Source organism: Dermochelys coriacea, chromosome 7 (assembly GCF_009764565.3).
Source record: "Dermochelys coriacea isolate rDerCor1 chromosome 7, rDerCor1.pri.v4, whole genome shotgun sequence".
NCBI lineage: Eukaryota > Metazoa > Chordata > Testudines > Dermochelyidae > Dermochelys > Dermochelys coriacea.
The window spans coordinates 86,599,945-86,621,053 of NC_050074.1; the positions used below are offsets into that span (position 1 = coordinate 86,599,945).

At 43.4% G+C, this 21,109-nt stretch overlaps 1 protein-coding gene across 6 annotated transcripts in view; it reads right to left on the reverse strand.

Annotated features, from left to right (window-relative positions):
• P4HA1 (prolyl 4-hydroxylase subunit alpha 1) overlaps window positions 1-18,096 on the reverse strand; it is a 61,978-nt gene extending 43,882 nt beyond the window's left edge. For 5 of the 6 annotated variants that reach the window (XR_005293887.2, XM_038408997.2, XM_038408995.2 and 2 more), the window contains exons 1-4: window positions 17,961-18,096; window positions 7,387-7,503; window positions 6,261-6,357; window positions 1,148-1,299 (exon numbers count right to left, since the gene is read on the reverse strand). Coding sequence is in view for 5 of the 6 variants with exons in the window: in XM_038408997.2 (XP_038264925.1) it covers window positions 1,148-1,299; window positions 6,261-6,357; window positions 7,387-7,474 (337 nt within the window). In the remaining variant the exon portion in view is untranslated. Of the gene's footprint in view, window positions 1-1,147; window positions 1,300-6,260; window positions 6,358-7,386; window positions 7,504-8,379; window positions 8,523-17,960 lie in introns of those variants that run through there. The other variant, XM_043519832.1, reaches the window with a different exon arrangement.
• Window positions 18,097-21,109: the final 3,013 nt, after the last annotated feature.

Sequence of the window (21,109 nt, forward strand, 5' to 3'; positions counted from 1 at the left end):
TGGAGGGAGAGAAGCATTGTTTTAGGATGGTAAAAGGGGTATAAATTAACGTAAATTAAGTGGTGTGAACCAACACAACGGAGGCCCCCCATTCACATACTAAGTCAACAGGGAGACAAGACACTGGAGACTGAACCACAGGGGGTTACTCTCTCTCTTTTTCCCCCCAAGTCAGACTGGCAGAGACACTGCGGGGGGTTTCACCTTCCACTGCAGTATGGGGCACTGGTTGCTTGCTGGTTTGAACTAAAGTAAATGCTGAATTTTTCTGTAACTTTAAAGTCTTTAAATCAAGATTTGAGGACTTCACTAAATCAACAAGAGGTTATCGACCTTGTGCAGGAGTGGGTGGGTTAGGTTCTGTGGCCTGCCATGTGCAGGAGGTGAGACTAGATGATCATGATGGTCCCCTTCTAGGCCTTAAAGTCTATGAGTAAACTGGTAAGTATACGGTTCCCTTTGGAAGGGCTCAGCAGATAACGTGTTAAATATTACAATGGAATGGTTCAAAAGGTCTTGAGAACTGGGGTGCACCTATTGTTAACTTGCAAGGCAAAGTAAGGGCTGGCAAAGCCCAGAGGAGATGGTTAGCACTCAAATAGACTGCTGTTTCAGGGAGCTGACACCCAGTTAAACACAAGCAAGTTTCCCTTTTGCTGGAGGCAGAGGGGTAACAAGGTGACTCAGTCCTGGACACCCCAAGAACCATCACAAATAGTCCACTTTGAGGAATTAGAGCTCTCTGAATTTACTCCCTTTGTCACTGAAATTTTGTTGGCGAGCTTTTGATCTCTTTCTGTATAGCTCAGAGCTGATTAAACTGTGTACCAGCACAATCAGCAATTTGATAAGGTGATAAGTGCATTATATGTACCTACATACAGAAAAAACAGGGTCGTCTTCTACAGAGAGACTCAGAAAGTCATGGAAAACAAGACAGAAATCCAATTTTAATGACAATACATGCAAGATACAAGTCAAATAATTCTCTCAGCACAAGTATTTGACTGTTATTTCTACCGCAGGTGCAGTGCAAAAAATATGTTCCTCAAAAAACAAAAAGTTGTGCTTTGCTTGGCATTAGGGTGATAATGTTAATCAGAGTAATAGTTGTGTGTCAATAACTCCAAAATCTCCTCAAACTTACCATCTGACATGTCCTTCAGGACCAGATTCTCCAGTTCACCCCACTCAGTGTTAAGTCGTTTCATTAACTTGAATGCATTTACAGGATGCCCCAAGAATCCTTCTGGGTCTTTTGTAGCAGTGTCTGTCAGGTGATCTAACTTCTCTGCCCATCTATGAAACATATACATTAGGAATAAGCTTAAAGATATCACCTAAATATTTTCCTATGTATTGTAAAACTAATGTTGAGCTACATGACTCTTGGCTGATAAAGCTTCCAGTACAAGTTGTTTATTTTTTACTTTCTCTATATGCAAAGTTTATCTGCAAGGAATCAAAAATGTCATCTTTCTCAGCCCTCCCTCTGCTGTGGTGTGAACCTTGAAGTAGCATCATTCTCATGATCCTTCAGCATTAAAGCGCAATGCGTCAACATAGGACTCCTCTACAATATGCAGGAAGAAAGGCATACTGCCATAGTTAGCATCTCAGCAATTCCTGTATAAAATTTTACTCAGGAATGAATAGTCCAATATAAAATCTTACCCAGGGTCTTGATAATTTATTAATATGTAATGTTTAGATATATTTTTATACTTTGCAAAAAAAAGTAGTTGAAAACACGTTTTACTCTTAACAGGGAAAAAAATATCAGTGGCTAAATGTTAAATTTTGAAAGTTAGTCACCGAGCATGCTCAACCCAGGGCCATATATTCTGGTCTTTGGCAGGAAACTGTGCTCCAGAATCTAAGCTTTTTTTAAAAAAGTAAAAGCTGGCTCTCATGGTTCTAAATAAAACCTTCTATACAAGAACTGATTGCAAGCTGATGTAGCACTGTATTCCTATATCTGCAGGCAGCCTAAAATATGCATCTTTGAGAAGTTGTCCCCTATCCAGTTGCAAAAATCTCCAAGCTTCCCTTCAACAATTTCTACAGTGCAATGTTAAATAAAAATCAGCAGCATCTTGAAAACAAAGTATAGGGGCAGAGTAAAATTAATGTAATATGAAAAAAACGACTACTATTACTACATTTAACTTTTGATTCAGTAATTTCTATCACACACACACACACACAAAAGAAATACTATTTCAATATTCATATAAAGCTGCCAAAGAATTCCTAGTCTGCCACAGCAGAAAGCAGGGGACCTTGCATAAACATAGATCAAGCCAGTGAGTTTACCTAGTTGACTCACTGCTCCTTCTGGGCTCTTGGGTAGTTTAAAAAAAAAAAAACAAAAAAAAAAAACAACATTTGTATTCGATCTTCCAAACCTCTGTTGAAGCCCTTTCCTGCCCACAGAAGCCCCATGTTGCAGTGACCCTCCTCAACAGCAGAGCATGGGTATGTCTACACTTAAACCTGTAGTGCTTCAGTGTAGACACTACCTACACTGATGCGAGGGGTTCTCCTCTGGGCATAAGTGTTGGATCATATTAAAGAAGTTCTGTATTAAAATCACAAATGAGTTTGATTCTCCAAAGTTTAAATTCCAGGGTATTACTAATAAAGAGGTCTCTTGGTTTTTGGTAATGTTTCTCTCCCTCTCTGTGTGAAACTTGCAAACTGCTAATTGTGTTAGTACATCCTAAAATAGAGTCTGTCCTCAGAGCAATACTTTGTAACAGGAACAGCACACAGAGACTCCCCGCCCTTTTGTTGTATTTATCTCGCTTTGTTAACAGTTGTGATTAAAATAGAGAGAGGATTTATGTGGATGGATGCTTGGTGTGGATAACAACTGAATAATCAGGGAGATGCCAGCCCAAGAATGCAGTGTCCATTGGCCGAAGAAGGCATCAAGTGGAAACAACCAGAGGACTGGAGGGCAGACTGGAATCCTCCCAACAGCCTCAAGGATGGGAGAACATGGAACCATCAGGAATGTGCCATCTGCTGATTGATTCAGCAACAGCATGAAGTAATTCCCATAGGCTGGCATAGGAATAAATTCCTATAAAAATGGACTCTAGAAACTGAGAACTTTGGGGTCTGATTCTGCAAACCAACTTCCAGGAGCATCAGATGTGCACCTGACAAGGCCCTGCTCTCTCCTCATATCCAGGCCACCTGGCCAGTGGCTTGGCACGAGCAACTAAGGCTGGTAAGTATGGTAACAACCTTGCAGAACGTGTGAGCGAGAGAGAACACAAATGTGTGAATAAATATGAAACTGAATGGAATGTTATTGCTATAACTAACTGCTTACGATGATTCTTTCTGTATTCACAATAAATGTGGCATTTTGCCTTTTCCCCTTTAATAAGATCCTGCTGGTTTTTATTTTATTGGTATAACATAAGTAATCCACCTCCTTGAGAAGTGGAAGGTAGGTCTACAGAAGACTTCTTCCATCAAGCTATTGTGTCTACAATGGGGGTTAGGTCAGCATAGCTACTTCACTCCGGGGTATGGATTTGTCACACCTCTGAGACCCCCAGGTATGGTGTAGACCAGCCCTACAATTGGACATGGCTCCCTCCTGGAAGTGCTAGTGCTATTTGCCAGCCAATACAGGATTTTTAACAAGCACTGTGCTTTTATTCCGTGGCCGGGGATTGAACAGGCTGCTCTGTGTAGTGCTTCCAGATTTTAACAATGTGTTAACAAAAAAAGACTGATAATGGGATTTTACTGAATTGATAGCATTTTTACTATTATATGACAATTTTAAAGTTAGTAAGTGGCTACAAACCATCTTTACAACCATAAGACAGGAGGCTGAAGCCAAGACTTCGTTCCTAATAAGCTTCCATGCTCTATAAACCCAACCATAATCCACCCACAGATTCATGGACCCTATTTTCTCAACTTCAGGAGCCAATGGAATGTATTCATTCCCTGCAGCTGTAGAATGATGTCCAGTAAGTTTTAAAGACAGGATTTTTTGTTTTAACCTGTACATCGGCAGGTTAAAAGCCAAAGAATTCAATGTCTATATAACATACACATGCAGTAATGATGCTTATGTGATAAAGTTCCACTTACACACCTTTGACAGTTTCATCTGCCCAGTGATCACTAATTTGTGGCTGTATGGCCTACTTCTAACATTTCAAACCTATGTATGACCTCAAACAGATGCATTTTATAAAGCCACAAAAATAAAGTAAATAAATAAATAAATATAGCTGGACATAAAAGTTTCCTTCTTTAAGTTACATTGCTCCAAGATGTAATACAGGCAGTAATCTTTTGGACCACTAACATATTGAATGGTCATAAAACTCATATCCCACAATGGCTAGACTACAAAGACATTAAATTACATAGAAAAGTTATTTGAAAGCTAGGAATTCCCCTTTCCAGTGGGTCACAGTTCCTCCCCCCCATCCCCAAATGTGATACATTGAGATATTGGGCCTTTCCCCTAAAATCTTTACTGTTGGACAAAATGTTAATTGATACAGTTTCAAAGTTGTTTATTTAAACCAACTCAGCGTTCATGAAAATGTATGGCATATTGTGACAGGTTGGATCACAGAAACCCCCTTGGGATGGCCAGCTGATGTGCCAGGACTACTTCTACCCCTGCTTTCCCTACCAGCTTGGGACTCCAGCACCCTGTCTTGCTGAGCCACACACACCCGTCTGCTCCAACACAGATCCAGGGTCTGACCCACATGCCCCAAAGCTGCAGACTTAATTGAAAGCAATTTAAGAAGTGTTCCTGTCTTTGACACTCAGATGCCCAACTCCCAATGGGGTCCAAACCCCAAATAAATCCATTTTACCCTGTATAAAGCTTATCGAGATACGAACAGGTCCCTCCCCCACCAGGTATTAATACATACTCTGGGTTAATTAATAAGTGATTTTATTAACTTCAGAAAGTAGAATTTAAGTGGTTCCAATTAGTAACAGTGAATTACCAAGCAAAATAAAACAAAACTTGCAAGTCTAAGTCTAGTACAGTAATAAAACTGAATACAGATAAAATCTCACCCTCAGAAATGTTTCAATAAGTTTCTTTCACAGACTGGACTCCTTCCTAGTCCAGGCACAATCCTTTCCCCTGGTACAGTCCTTTTTCCAGCCTAGGTGGTAGCTAGGGGATTTCTCATGATGGCCACTCCCTTTGTTCTGTTCCACCCATTTATGTATCTTTGGCATAAGGTGGGAATCCTTTGTCCCTTTGGGTCCCCACCCCTCTTCTCAATGGAAAAGCATCAGGTTGAAGATGGATTCCAGTTCAGGTGACATGTCACTGTAAGACTTCATTACCCACTTGCCAGCCCACAGGTATACAAGAAGACTTACAAGTAAAACACAGCCATCTATAGGTAATTGTCCTGGCTAATGGGAGCCATTACGATTCCAAGCCACCATTAATGGCCCACACTTTGCATAACTACTTTGAAATAAACAGTTATATTTCATACTTCTAGTTTTAGTTACAGGAGTGATACATTTATACAAATAGGATGCCCACACTCAGTAGATAATAAGCTTTGTAATGATACCTTTCAAGAGACCTTTTGCATGAAGCATATTCCAGTTACATTATATTTACACACATTAGCATATTTTTATAAAAGCATATAGAGTGCAATGTCACACATACAGAAGAGATGATGGCATGGGGTGTTTTTGTAATGACTTAGTAGAATTCATTTGGGAGGCCTGTTGGACTAGTTACAGCTTACCCACACTGCAATATATATTAAAACTTTTTAAGCTACAGCACATCATTATGTTTTCTCACACACACACTTTGGTTTGTTGGTTTCCTAACGGCAAGGCATGTTTTTGAAAGAACTAGACTCACCTGGGAATCCTGCCAAGAGAAATCAGAATTTCTCAATACAGAAATTAGACTCACCACCATAAAAAATTAATAAAACAAAATGACAACTCACAAAAGAGACATTCATTTAGGACAAAAATCTTGCAGAAATTACAAATTAATCTTTATCCCCATAGGCAATAAATTCCTGTTGAGCCTTCAGGAACCTTCTTGTACATGAAGATGAAGTCACAATTATATTAGTTTCAGGGTAGCAGCCGTGTTAGTCTGTATTCACAAAAAAGAAAAGGAGTACTTGTGGCACCTTAGAGACTAACCAATTTATTTGAGCATAAACTTTCGTGAGCTACAGCTTAGTGTTATGAAACCAGCTGCTTACTTTTTGATCTGTTCCAGCTTGCTCTCTTCTGCCTTGATATAATCTTTCAGTGATGTCACCAGGTCTTTTTCTGTGTTAATTAAGTCTGTCATGTGACCTAGAGAGGAAGCAATGATTTCAACTGATTATTAGATCTTCTTGATCTTCCTCATTTAGAGGAGTGTTTCTCAACCACTGGCCCTCTCTCTGGTCCCTGAGATCTCTCCGACACACCTTAGGAGAGAGCAGCAAGCCAGTCCCTGGTATCAAGAAGGTTGAGAAACACTGATTTCAGAAAGATTTCCCATTGGAACAAACTTGGGCACACAAAAAAGAAAACATTCAAGAATGTGTTTACTTGGCTGAACATTCTGTGGTGTTCTTATTATCCATGAAGAGGCGTTCAAAAAAGATTTCTCTCCTTTCGATGGAGCTTACAGTAGAGAGAGACAGTCCTGTGTTTGACATAGCTTGTTGCCATGGAAGTGAAAGCAGTGTCACAAATTTAGCATTATGACTTTAATTCAGGACTCATTTAGAGAGCAAAGGCTACGAAGGAGTAAGCACTTGTTCAAATACATCTGGTACATAGCAAATATGGCAAGAATTATGGCAATACACAGTAGTATTTGTTTAAATTGCTTTGCTTGCATTGACAATTGTTTCTCAGCTACAAATTCATAAAGCAGTAAATCCTACAGGAAATACAGCAAACAGGCAGCTGAACCACTTAACTCTAGGGTAAATGCTAGTTTAACAAATGCTTCATACACAGTTAAAACATTAAGAAAGATGGGATCCTGAAATGCTGGAATTGTGCATCCTAATCAAGAGTTATTTCATGTACTCAATTCACAAAAAGTAGCTCTCCATCCAAACTATGGTTTTGAATCCAATATCTGTAATAGTATACAATGATGTGTATCCTGTTCTCTTCTCATTTTAAGAGAACTGATTTGAATACAAATTTTCCCTCAAAAAGATAAAAAAGCAAGCAGGGCACTTAAAACTATTGGTGCCCCATTTAGAGCTATGCTAATAAATAGAGCACACAGCTTCATCTTTAATCACATCACTGCAGAGACAGTTCTGAAAGTTGACAGACAGCTCTGCAGTTATTCACCGTACATACAGAAGCAAATCTCACCAATTGAAGTGAAGAAGTCCATATGGGCATAAGAATGAGGAAGCAGAAAGCTCAGGACTAAAATACACCAAACCTTTACGGATGCCATAGTCCAATAGCTGTTACCTCAGTACACACCTACAAGAGAAAGAGAGTGATTAACAGACTTGTATACACCATAGCACTTAGCCAGATTTTACCCCATGTCAGATAAAGAGGTTTTTTTATTCACACCGTTTCACCTGAAGTTTGTGGGGGAGGAGGGTCACAGTTTATTAAACAATTTTTCTCCCTATTAACACATTACTCTTTTGGAATTCTTTCCCTCCAGGCTGCAGTACTCTAGGAAGTGGAAATCTTCCCAAAGGGCTGACAACATTCTGCAAACAGCACTTGTATTGCTCCCTTATACAGTAAAATGGAGAAAAGAGACACATCAAGGAGACATGTTTTCAGAAAGAAAACCTCTAAGAAGTCCCAGCAATGTTGAAGGCAGCACCACCATAATACAATAAAATAATTTTTTAAAAGCCCAAAAATAAACAAAGCTAGACCGAGGAATCAAAAACAAATCACAATATATTGCATCAAAGTTTATTTTTCCAGTGTAAATACAAAGTATCTGTTTTCAACTGAGTCCCTAAAACAAATGCCTATGGAATAAACATGATTGAAAGATCCCGTATTGACAAATTCTATTAATAAATCATTCGTTCCCCATCATAACATATATAATACATTTCTGAAGGCATACAGTATTTATAAGCCAGCTGATACAGTAGCCTGTAGTGAGTATCTGGTATTTCCTCCCAAGAACTACTGCCAAAGTTTTATAGCCTTTCAAAGTCCCTGACTTTCACCAGAGCCTAGAATTTTCTCCCTATAACTTCTTTCTGTGGGTTCAAATCAGGACAGGAGAGGAGCAGGCTTGAGGAAAGAGAATGTGTGCTGTCCTCATCTTTCAGTATCCAGTAGGAACACCACTTAAAAAAAAGTAATCCTAAGTGCATTTACCATTTCCACAGAGGAAAGGGTCTGCGAAGCACAGAAGAGGCACACAGCAGCTGACAAGAACAGTGGAGACAGCACTGGCACCTGTGAGCTACTATAAGAAACTATTGGATAGCTATGAGGACCCCAGCACCAACAGAGCAGCATGGCGACTCCAGACCCTGATCTCCTGTAGATCACCTGAGATCTACATGGATCTGTGAGATTTGGGGGCTAGAAGTGTTGATGTTTCTACTAGAGCTGGGGAAAAAATTTCAGACAAATATATCTGTTGAAAAACACAGTTTTGATCAACTCAAAAAGTATTCACAAATTTGACCCCATTAGCTTCATCTGGGAAAAAGATTTTAGGGCTAGCTTCAGTGCCAGGGGGAGAGCATGCATGCATGCACACATGACTCTATAGATTGAAAGAAGAGCTCTGTGAAAGCTAGAAAGCTTGTCTCATTCAACAGAAGTAGGTCCAACAACAGTTATTACCTCACCCACCTTTCTCTCTGAAGCTGGCCCTTAAACAACTGAAATGGACTTTTCTGATTTGCTGATAAATTCTGAGGACTTTTCAAACTGAGTATTTCCCCGATTTTTCACTTCAGTGGCCAAACAAAAAAAATTATTCACCCAAACAACCAGTTGGTTCTGCTAACAAGAATAAGCATTAGTATAAAACTGTCACTACTAAACACCTGTTCTCTAACCAACTTGCAGCAAGTACACAAACTATTATGAGAACCAGTGAACGGAGTCTGAGAACAGCAATCTCCCAGAAAGCTTCTGGCCCCAGCTGCAGTTGTATCCACTCCTTCCAAATCCTCTCTCTCAACCATCCCACACTCTTTTCATTGCCTAGATCAGGGGTCTCCAAGTCCCGGCCATCTGCAGCCCAAGAACCTCCCCAACGTGGCCCGTGGAGCTCCAGCAATTTGGGGTCAGGATCTCTCCCTTGTCTGCCACCCCAGGGCGTTCCCCCACCCACGCATCCCCCAGGCGATTTAAAACAGCCCAGGGCCCTGCTCACCATTGGCAGCACACCAGAGCCGAGCGGCTTCCTGCACGCTCGCTCCACATGGCGGCCGGCCCCTCCTTGCAGTCCATGGGTGGGGCTGTGCCTCCGCACGCTGCCCTTGCAGCCAATGGGAAGGTGCAGGGGCGGTGCCTGGGGGCAACAGCACGCGGAGGCCCCCTGGCTCGGCCGGAGCCCCAGGTAAGTACCGCACCTCCCCTTTTCTGAGCCTGCACCTCCATCCCCTCCTGCCCCCAAACTCCCTCTCAGAGCCTGTACCCTTCCTCCATCTGAGAGCCTGCAACCCCACCCCCTCCTCCTGTACTCCCATCCCCACCCCCTCCTCCTGCACTCCCATCCCCAGCCCAGAGCCTGCACCCAGCAAACAAATTCCATCCCAGACCCCCTCCTCCATCCAAACTCCCTCCCAGAGCCTTGGGCAGGTGGGGGGGGGAGGAGGTTTTTTTTGGGGGGGTGGAGTTTTGGGCAGCATGAGTGACATTATTGGCCTACTGGGAGGATTTGAGGACTGGCACTGGCGCTAAGGTAAACTGAGTTTGAGAGCCCTGGCCTAGATGGAATCTTTCCTGGCATCTCTGGATCCTCCCAGAACTTCTATTACCATCCCAGAAGGCTTCCCTCCCTGCTGGAGCTCAGGTATACTGAAAAAAATATTTTGCTTATAAAACCTGTAAGTTATATACGGTTTAAAGCATTCAAAATCATGTTTTGTCCCCACTTCTTCTACATATTACTTGTACTAGGATTGTAACACCCACCACAATTCCACCTACTCCCTCCTCCTGACCCCCAGGAATATCAGAGAATACTTTAAATGTTAGGTCAAAGAAAAATAACCTCTCTTCTTCAAAGTGTCTTGGATGTGTGTTTTCATGTCATGGGAAATATACATGCATGCATTCACACACCCCTCAGAACAAATGGCATACCACCAAAAAAAAGTTGAATAGAAACTTTACTTTTCTCCTCTTTGCCATTTGAAACTTCCAAGCCCTTCAATTTTCTTCTAATTGAAATTCCAGACAGTTGTACAGTTTTCTCCTCTAAAATAGCTCCAGCTAAGATCGCAACCATAGGCGCCGATTCTGTGGGTGCTCTGGGGCTGGAGAACCCATGGGGAAAAATTAGTCTGTACCCCTCCCCACCCTCCTCCCTCCAAGCGCACCACGTCCTCGCTCCTCCACCTACCTCCCAGCGCTTCCCGATGCCAAACAGCTGTTTGGCGGTGCTTAGGGACAAGGGAGGAGCGAGGACGCAGCACACTCAGGGGAGAAGGCAGAGAAGAAGTAAGAACTTTGGGGAAGGGGTGGAATAGGGCGAGGACAGTGCAGGGGCATGGGTAGAGTTAAGCACCCACCGGGAACAGTGGAAGTTGGCGCCTATGATAGCAACCATCTCAAGACCACAATGACAAAGACGTCCTCTGTAAGCAAGCAAATAGATTTTCTTTATAACAGTAAGTACTGCTCCTAGAGGAATATGGGCGTAGGTTTTTGTTTTTAAAGGAATAGATCCCACGCTTAGGTCTGCATCTCTCTCGCCCCAAATAGAAGAATATTACATCTTTTTTAAAAAAAGTGCTATAAATATTCACTTTGTGCTCTACAGACTGATGGGAGATTGCAAGGAGTTACTGTAGGACTAAATGTGCACAAATTTCAGTGGGAGAGTATAGGAAAAGTAAGTGACCCTGTGAACAAAGTAAAATTAAAGCAGTTATAGACATAATATAATGTCATGCCAATTATTCATATCTTGTTTAACTTGTCTTTGTTAAGCTCCCAGAGTGCTGCTTAGTTCCTCCTGTTAAAAATGTAGGGGTGCTTTAAAAAGGCATAATGCAAAAACTGCTATTCAGATCTCCCCAGAGGACTATATCAGAAAATCACGAGTTATCTAACTTGATAATCAGGGTTCAGTGTTTCATCAATTATCCTGTGCAGCTTCACTAAATATACTGGTAGAAAATAGAGCATAGCAGTGAGGAAAAAAAACTGTTCACTTCTTGATGAAGTGCCTCAATTAAGGAGGTTTATTCAAAGAAATCCTAATTTCTCTCACTTAATTTAGGGTTACCAAGGATACATCTCAGAAGGCAGTATAGTGTAGGTACCAGAACTTTAATTTTGAAATTCTTTCCATCATGTAACTCCTTAGCAACCAGTTCCCCAAAGATATACTGTTGTGGTATTGTCTTATAAGCAAGGATCCAACTGCAACACACCAGTTCTGGTACCCGCACCCCACTAGTTATACACCAACGTGATCTGATCCATTTAAAACATGGATGTAAAAGTTTAGGAGGTGGTTTATGGTCTTCTATGTAGCCCAATGTGCCAACAGAGGGTCAGCTTTTTCAGAAAAAAGGTAAGTCTTTCACCAAGTGAAATTTTTATCCAAGGCTTTATTCTTGACCCTCCGTGTGCCCACATTTAAAGAAACTAAGCAAAATGTTGCCAGTTAAACATACTTCCTGCTTTTCCAAACTTGGATTAAACCTTACAAGTTAGTTTGTAATAACTGCTGGGAGGAGGCAGAATTCCACAAAATCCTCTTCCATCCAATCACTCAACTGTTTTTAACAGTAGCATTTTCTTTGGAGCATCTGATCAGGCCTCCACTTTCCTAACACCTTTGAGAGAGATGAGGCTGGAGTTAATTCTTTGCTTAGTGGAAGTCAAATAATGCTTTTCACCCTATCAGTGTTGAATTTTTGAAGATGTGAAATAAGGTACTTATTTAGCCCAAATCACTGAAGTACCTGAGTGTCTTACATCCTTTAATGTATTTATCCTCACAATACCCCAATGTGATAGGGAAAGTGATATTAGCACCATTTTACAGTTAGGCAGAAGGTCTGTCTACACAGGTAGCTATTCTAGTATAGCTGGTCTACTCCCCCCCTCCCCCCACTTACCAGTAACGGAATCGGTCCATGCCCCCCCTCCATTACAGCATCACCAAGGCTTCCTCAGCAGCAGAGCTTGGGCTGAAGGCAGAGCTGGGGGCGGAACTGGTCTGGGGATGGAGAAGGAATGAGGGCAGAGGTGGGCTGGGGCCAGAGCAGGGGGCAGAATGGAGCTGCAGCCAGAATCGGAGCTGGTCTGGGGGCAGAAAAGGAGTGAGGGCGGAGCAGGACTGGGGGCATTCATCCCCACATAGGGGCTGGCCCCAGCCCCACACATCCCCCCCAAAACACATTCCTCCCTCCTGCACACTTTGAGAGGCGCTGCTCTAGAATAACCGTATGGACAAATCTTAAGCGACTTGCCCAGATCATTCAGGAAGTCTGTAGCAGAGCAAGGAATTGAACCTGGCTCTTCCACATGCCAAGCTAATGCCCTAACCACTAGACCACCCTTCATCTGACACGTCATGCTGCAAAATTTTTATGACCACAAATTCAGGACTTGTAACAATACAGTATGATATGCTTATGTTGACTGTTGAGCATATGAAGGCTGAGAATCAGCTATTTAAAATACACCTCTACCCCAATATAATGAGAACCAATATAACACAAATTCGAATATAACGCAGTAAAGCAGCACTGTGGCAGGCGGGGCTGCTCACTCCAGCACATCAGCATATCTGGCTCCAACATGGTGCTCTGAGCAGCGTGTTATGGGTGCCGAGCCAGGGCCAAGGGGTTGGATAAGGGGCAGAGGGTCTAGCCCTGGGGGACTGCTAGACTCCTGGTGGCAGGGAGCCAGCCTCCCAGCGCAGAGTTTCATGTGGAGCACCCCCCCACGCACACTGCCCCTCTTAAGTCGGTGGAAGCCCTCCTAGTAAGGACGCACACTACTGACAGAACGAGGGTAGTCTGGGCATGAAGCACCACAGTAATAATTTAGCCTAACGTGCCCTGAAAGAACTCAGCTGGAAAAAGACTGTGGAGGAGACTGGTCTCTCTGACAGAGTGGAGTCCTGATCCAGGGCCTACATGGGTAAGGGAACTGGAGTCAAATACAGGAATAGCAAAAAACACTTGCAGTTTGGAAAAAGAAAAGGAGTACTTGTGGCACCTTAGAGACTAGCAAATTTATTAGAGCATAAGCTTTCGTGAGCTACAGCTCACTTCATCGGATGCATTTCATGAAGTGAGCTGTAGCTCACGAAAGCTTATGCTCTAATAAATTTGTTAGTCTCTAAGGTGCCACAAGTACTCCTTTTCTTTTTACTTTGTGTAATGACTCATCCATTCCCAGTCTCTATTCAAGCCTAAGTTAATTGTATCCAGTTTGCAAATTAATTCCAATTCAGCAGTCTCTCATTGGAGTCTGTTTTTGAAGCTTTTTTGTTGAAGGATAGCCACTCTTAGGTCTGTAATCGAGTGACCAGAGAGATTGAAGTGTTCTCCAACTGGTTTTTGAATGTTATAATTCTTGACGTCTGATTTGTGTCCATTCATTCTTTTACGTAGAGACTGTCCAGTTTGGCCAATGTACATGGCAGAGGGGCATTGCTGGCACATGATAGCATATATCACATTGCTAGATGCGCAGGTGAACGAGCCTCTGATAGTGTGGCTGATGTGATTAGGCCCTATGATGGTATCCCCTGAATAGATATGTGGGCAGAGTTGGCAACGGGCTTTGTTGCAAGGATAGGTTCCTGGGTTAGTGGTTCTTGTGTGGTGTGTGGTTGCTGGTGAGTATTTGCTTCAGATTGGGGGGCTGATATTCTTGTTAACTGCTGGAATTAGCCTACCTTGCTTGTCACCATGAAAGGTCCCCCCCCCCCCGCTGCTAGTGATGGCTTATCTTAAGTGATCACTCTCCTTACAGTGTGTATGATAAACCCATTGTTTCATGTTCTCTCTGTGTGTGTGTGTGTGTGTGTGTGTGTGTGTGTAAATCTCTCCTCTGTTTTTTCCACCAAATGCATCCGATGAAGTGAGCTGTAGCTCACGAAAGCTTATGCTCTAATAAATTTGCTAGTCTCTAAGGTGGCACAAGTACTCCTTTTCTTTTTGCGAATACAGACTAACACGGCTGCTACTCTGAAACCTTGCAGTTTGGAGTTGAGCTCAGAACTAGCAAAGGACCTTTTGTTTAGTCCTGAACCCCAGAAGCAAACTGAACAGTTACACAACTCTGCCACAGGGTTGAGCCAAAAAGATCCAGTGCAGGAGGCTGGGTAAGAGACTGTCTGAGAAGGAAAGGAGTACTTGTGGCGAATACAGACTAACACGGCTGCTACTCTGACACCTGTCTGAGAAGGATCGCCATGGCTGAGGAAGTGGCCACCAGGAGGGAATGCTAGAGGCCAAGTTTCCTGCAACTACTCCCAGTGGAATTCTGTGCCAAACAATTATGCACACAATATTTTAGAATTCTGCAAATTGTATCTGTCAAAACAACTAAATAATTATGCCAGTTTCAATTATTTTGGCAATTTATTTCAAAATAAATGTCAGCAAGTATGTCTGTCACAATACAGACAAAAATTCAAGTTCCCCCCACCCAGACCAGCCACTCACACCCCCTCAGGCATCCTTAACTCTAGGGCACCCCCTCATGGCTGGTTGCAGAGTTGCAGGTACTCCTGGGGGAATTCTGTGCCACTGCACAATGCATTTTGCAGACATTAGTGTTGTGTGTGCAGAATTTCCTTCCTCTCCTCCCCCAAAAATGGGCTGCAGAGCTGCTGGCTGACACTAGGGGCCGCTGGACCCAGCAGAGCCCAGCTTGCAAATAGAAGACAGTGCCAGAGGGGAGGGCGAGGGAGCTGGAAGGTTCCTGGCAGCTGCAGTTCCCAGAATGCCCTAAACGACGCGACACCGCAGAGGAAACTGTGCAAGCCCAGGACCAGCATCAGACTGTTTCTCCCTCCGGATCCCTGGGCTCTAGGAGGGTACAAAGTGAGAGTGTCTAGGCTGGGCCCCCCCCCCCCCCCATGACTGGGCTCTGGAAGAGAAAGGACAGAGAAACAGGAACTCTGTTGTCCTAGGGGTTTCTAACTCTCTGCTCCTGGGGGAATCTGTGTGTATGTCTTATTCGTTACAGACATACTTGCCAACAGGTATTTTGAAATAAATTACCAAAAACAACTGAAACTGGAGTGATTATATAGTGTTATTTTGACAAATAAAATTAGCATAATTTGAAAACAGTATGTGCATAACTTTTGTTTTTTTGGCACAGAATTCCCCCAGGAGTAGTTACACCAATGCAAACCCCTAATGTAGCTACACCACACGGATGTAAGAGCACTGCTTATGATGGTGCAATTACCTTGATCCAGTGTAGGATCAGATTAGCAACACAGGTGTAAGCCCCACTTTAAAACTACGCAGTGCATTACAGCTATGCAGGGGTTTGCATTGATGTAACTACACTAGTGGAACTCTCTCATATATAGGCAGAACCTCATTTGCCAAAGGCATTCATAGTTTGTTCTGCACTGCTTGCTATTTGCTTGAGACTGACATTGATTCTGCAGACTCCCAGCCCCAAACTAATGGAGTGAGCTGGAAGGGAACACAGGGCTCCTTCACAGCAATGCACATGTGCATAAGGCCACCCACCAGCTCACAACTGGACATTAAAAAAAATTATTTGTAAAACATTTGATATATGTTAACTATAAACAAACATCAGGGGTTTCCTCTATCATGTTTAGCTGGGCAAGTACAGAAATTTGCTTCAAAACTTCTGAGTTTTCCTATATTCATACCCCAGTATTACTAAAAAGGTACATCTAGTCTGATATTTTTCTTTTGCCTTCGCTCCAGCCTACATTACAGCCTGGTCTACACCTAAAACTTGGGTCAACCTAAAAACTTTGCTCAGAGCTGTGAAAAACTTCACACCCTGTGTGAAGTCATTAGGCCAACCTAACCCATGCAGCAAGGTTGAGGATAGAATTCTTCCATTGTGGTAGTAAGTGTGTAAGCTATAGTGACATACCTGCGAGCTCTCTCCTGCCAGCAAAGAGCAGCTAGCAGGAGCTGTGCAGCTGTAAGGTTCATAGTGTAGACCCAGTCTTACAAGCAGGAAAAAAAAAGTTGCCTCTAGTGTAACCTATGTCCAGTGCTAGTTTGGAAAGTACTGCATTACAAAGTTAAGGTCAGAATGAATGAAATGGTCCTTTTCAGGATCTTAAACATGAGAATAAATTTACCCGGCCTCTCGCAATTAAACTGCTTAGCACAAGATAAAAAAAGAAGAAAAAAAAATATGTATGCAAAGCTTCTACTGACCCAATCACTGTCTACATTTCATATTCCCACTTAAACATAAGCTACAATTAAATCTAGTTCAATTTAAAATCTCATTTATATTTTGCTTTTAACAATTATGTACATAATTGAAGTCCGTTAAACTGAGTTTTGTAGGAACAAAAGTACATTTAAAATTCTGTTTAGTCTCAGCTAACTGAGAGGGTAATGCAACTTTAAACTTCTCAAAATAGGAACTGCTTAGACTAGCAGTTCCAGATAAAAATCACAAGTAGCCTGGAGTAACCTCTTTCTCTGAAAAAAGAGTGACCAAAAATTAAAAGAAAGTAATGGGATTTGTGTAATGTCAGGTTTTTCACATCTGTATTTTTTTATTAAATTGCATGCTCTTTATTCATATTATGAAACACTAACTGTGAATAGGGGAAATGAAATAAAACTTCTGGAAAGAAGTTTATAAAGCAAGCAAAAGGTTAGTGAAAGAATGTTACTGCCACGTATCAGCCCTTCCCCCACTCACGTAATGGACATTTCATCTCTCCAAATTTCTTCCCAATGGGAATCTCAAAAAAAAAAAACTACACCTCTAAAATAAACTAGAAAGTGAAAATTTTGTATACAACTAATTCTTGATTCTCAAGTCTTTTCCACTGCTTGCAGAGATCACTCCATAGAGCTCAGCTCAGCATAAAACATATTCCTAGCATCTGATGCACAAATAAAATTAGCCCGAAAGCTTACTACAAGTTTTTTCCCCTTCTAACGTAAAGAAACTGCTTTAAACAGCCCCAATGCAATTCAGACTGCTAAAGACTGGAAATCAGGAGTTACAAGGAAAACCCATGTGTGTCACCTCCAGCTACAGTACTCTTGTTTAAAGAAAATATAGCTAATGTGCTCTCTGGGGCCCGGGCTAAGAATATGGATGGAAAATCCGTTCCAGAACCGCCCTTGACCAGAGAAGACGTCTGAGCCCATTTCAGAAGCAGCAAACACGTGCTTACCCTGATCGACACGCAGAACGAGCTGCTGCAAATACGCTTCCTTCACGGAAAGAAAATTCGGGACCAGCAGGAGGACGGAGCTCCTAAAGTGGGTGGATGACTTCATCCGCCTGGACCCCCCCCCCTCCCGCGGGGCCCGAGAGGGGCTGCTGGCGCGGCTCACGGCCAGAAGAGACCCTCAGACCCGCTCCGGACCGCACAGGTTCTCTCGGGGCCCGCGAGCTCCCGCCGCGGAACCCCCCGCGGGTGGAGCAGGCGCCTGAGGACAACGGGCGAGAGGGAAGAGGGAAAAGCAGCCGCGGCCCCAAGGGAAGAGACTCCCCGGAAAGGCCGCCGCGGCGGGGTCAGGGCAGCAGCTCGGGCGGCGCCTCACCTGCGGGAAGGCGGCTGCTGGCTGCTCCTGCTGGGACACGGGCCCCGCTCTCCCTGCGCCGAGCCGCGGGTAGACACGGTAGGACCTGGCGTGTGGCGCAGCCCAAGAGCCGCCTGGGCCGCTTCGGAATCTTTATATCGGCCGGGCCCGTGTCGCTCCGCCCGCCGAGGCGGCGGCCCCCGCTGCTGGCCACGCTGCGTCTACGTGAGCTCGAGCACAGCCGCAGCGCCCTGCGCAAGCGCAGCAGCCTGGCGGGGTGGGGGGGGGGGCGGTCACCCAGCAAACTATGTGGGCGTGGCTTGTTCGGGGGCGTGGCTACGTGCGCACGTGGGGGGGGGAGGAACAGGGGGGCAAATTGCCTGGTCCCCCGGCAGCTGCGTGCCCCCCTCTGCCCCTTAGCCCAACGCCACCCCACCCCTCGTAGTGCCCTCTCCCCCAGCGCGGGCCCCCGAGAGAAGCGGATTTACCATGGGGGCAGGATGAAGAGAAACTGAGGCAGGCTCTTCACACAAAGTAGACAGAGGCATCCCCTGCTTTCAGGGGCCGGAGCTCAAGCAATTTCTTTACTTCCATAACTGACACAACAAGCCCCGGGGTGCTAGGCACAGGCACCGTGTGAATCTTCTACTCGGGAAGGTTTCACCACCAGACACTCCCCGGGGCGGGGGAGGGCGCACGGGGGCCTGTACCCAGGTCCCTCCCCACTCTGCCTCTTCCCCTGAAGCCCCTCACTGCTCACTCCCCCCCTCCCCTCCCAGATAGCATTGTTTTCTGGCACTCTAAAGGCAGTGAGCAAGCATGCCTCCACACGGAGGTGATTTGCGTAGCACCTATGGCATTTGTCCTCCTGCATGGCTAGTCCTTTTTGGGGAGGCCTCCCACAGCCTCTTATACACCCCCACCCAGGGTACTGGGGCTATGAACTGCCCAGCTTGGAGGCACCAGGGAATCGGGATCGGTCCTGGCACAGATTAAGCACTGGAGGTACCTACCTACCTACCATGGAAAGATATACTCCAGCTCCCATAACCAAAAGCTCCTTATATCCAATGTGTTGAGTTTAGGGTAACTATGGGCTTTAGAGCGGACCATGTTGCATGAGTATTTGTACAACCCTCATTCAGTTCTCACAGTCTTGTCCTCTATGCTCCTTTCCCAGCAGCAATAAGATCACTGAAAATAGAATGGGATAGAGCTCACAGAATAATTTAGTTTTTTGGCAGGATAAAAATTTCAAATACAAAATTTCTCAATCAGAAAACGCCAATGCTTTGACAAAAAACAGACATTAGATAAAGATAGAGACTTTCACACACACACACACACACACACACAAAGTCAGTCAAAAGCTATTTTTCATTTTAAAAACAAAATTCTGAGACACTTTTGGCCACCACTTGTTGGAAGCATTCACTGGGAGTCATTAAATCTTTGGTACATACTGTAGTCTGATGTCTTTCATAATGCCTGTAGTTAGCCAGAAGCAACTATTGATAATACCACAATGTTTCCCTCATAGCAGGTATCATTTATCAGGATGCATAGGTCATCGCTCTTACCTTGCTGATGCCTAATGCCCCAAATGAGTAGTGCAATTCTTGGAGATGTTAACAGTTGAATATAAGTAGCGAGGTTATTTTACCTGTGTATTTGGCAGTGATACAACTGCTACCGGCATACTTTGTCCAGCTCTGGACAACTCAAGAAGGGTTTTGGTAAATAGGAGAGGGTTCAGAGAAAAGATACAAGAATGATTAAAGGATTAGAAAACATGTCTGTGTCCTCTTGGGAATAAGGTATTGAACAAGCAAGTCAAAATAAAGATTAGCAATAAAATGTTGGGGAGAGATCACCCAAGATTAGAACAGTAAAGTCAAGAAAAAGTTTCATAAGGAGATGGACATCCAAAAGGCTGTCTCATTGCTTTCCCTCATCTTTCTCAGATTTAAGAAAGAAAGCAGAGTGTCACCTTTGCTCATGAAATACCCCGAGCCACTCATAAGAGTATTATTTAAATATCAAAATATGAGGAATGAAATCAAGGATTACAAATGTTAGTTGACTTTATGATTGGGGGGGAGAAAGAGTGGTGTAACCATGCGCTAAAATAAAGATGTAAATAGGGGGAAGAGGAGTAGAAATATGGCTTAGTACAACTCTCCACAGGATGTTGGTCCTATTAAAAAAAAAACCAACCCCCCCCAACACTACTCTAGTTTTGCATGGAGTATATGTTGAGGTTCCCCCCCAGAGGAACTTCATCATAGCAGAAGTGTGGACAGGTTAGCCATATCCATCTGGGACTTTGGTAAATCTCCACATTGTGAAGGGGGAAGAAATTTAGGGATTTTTTGGTTTCAGTATATTTGAGGGATTTAGGGGGAAAATAAGGAGGAAGGGACTGGGAAACTAAAAATAATTGTGTTCTAGACCCAGGGTTAAAGGAGTCAGAAAGCAGCATAATGAAGTACAGGAAATCAGGCACTGACAATCTCTAACGAATTAACTTGATGTGGGACTCCAGGTAATGTCAGTCCAGAAGAAAGATTACTCCTTTTCAATATCCTGCAAAATATATGATAACTGATATAATTGTAATCTTTAGAACTTTGCTTAAAACAGCCTTGCTGTGCTGATTTTGTATCTCCTTGTCAGATCCTGCACCAGTTTTACTTATTAGAAACTGGCAAGACACACTTAGAACAAGAAAATTAATCACCACACTTCTATATGACCAGAAAAGAGTTTAAGATAAACAATTGCATAATTTTCTGTAAGGAAAACAATGCTGACCAGATGTTAAAAGGACTTTAGGGGATGCCTTCAAAGCAGTGATTAGGACAGTTTAATTAACAAAGAAGTCTAAGATAGAAAAAGAGAAAAAGCAAACATTGCTCAGTCAGGTTGAAAAAAAAATTTAAAAATTACTTCAGAAAAGTCAGTCTCAGAAAATACATACAATTAAGAGGACAGAAGCTAGTTAGACTTACTACAAACAGAAAAATCTCAACTGGCAATCATATTCCAAGCCAGGAGTTCTCAAACTTTATTGCACTGTAAACCCCATTGACAACAAAAATTACTACAGGACCACAGGAGGGAGGAGCGAAATCTGAGCCCACCCAAACCCCATCACCTTGGGGGTGGGG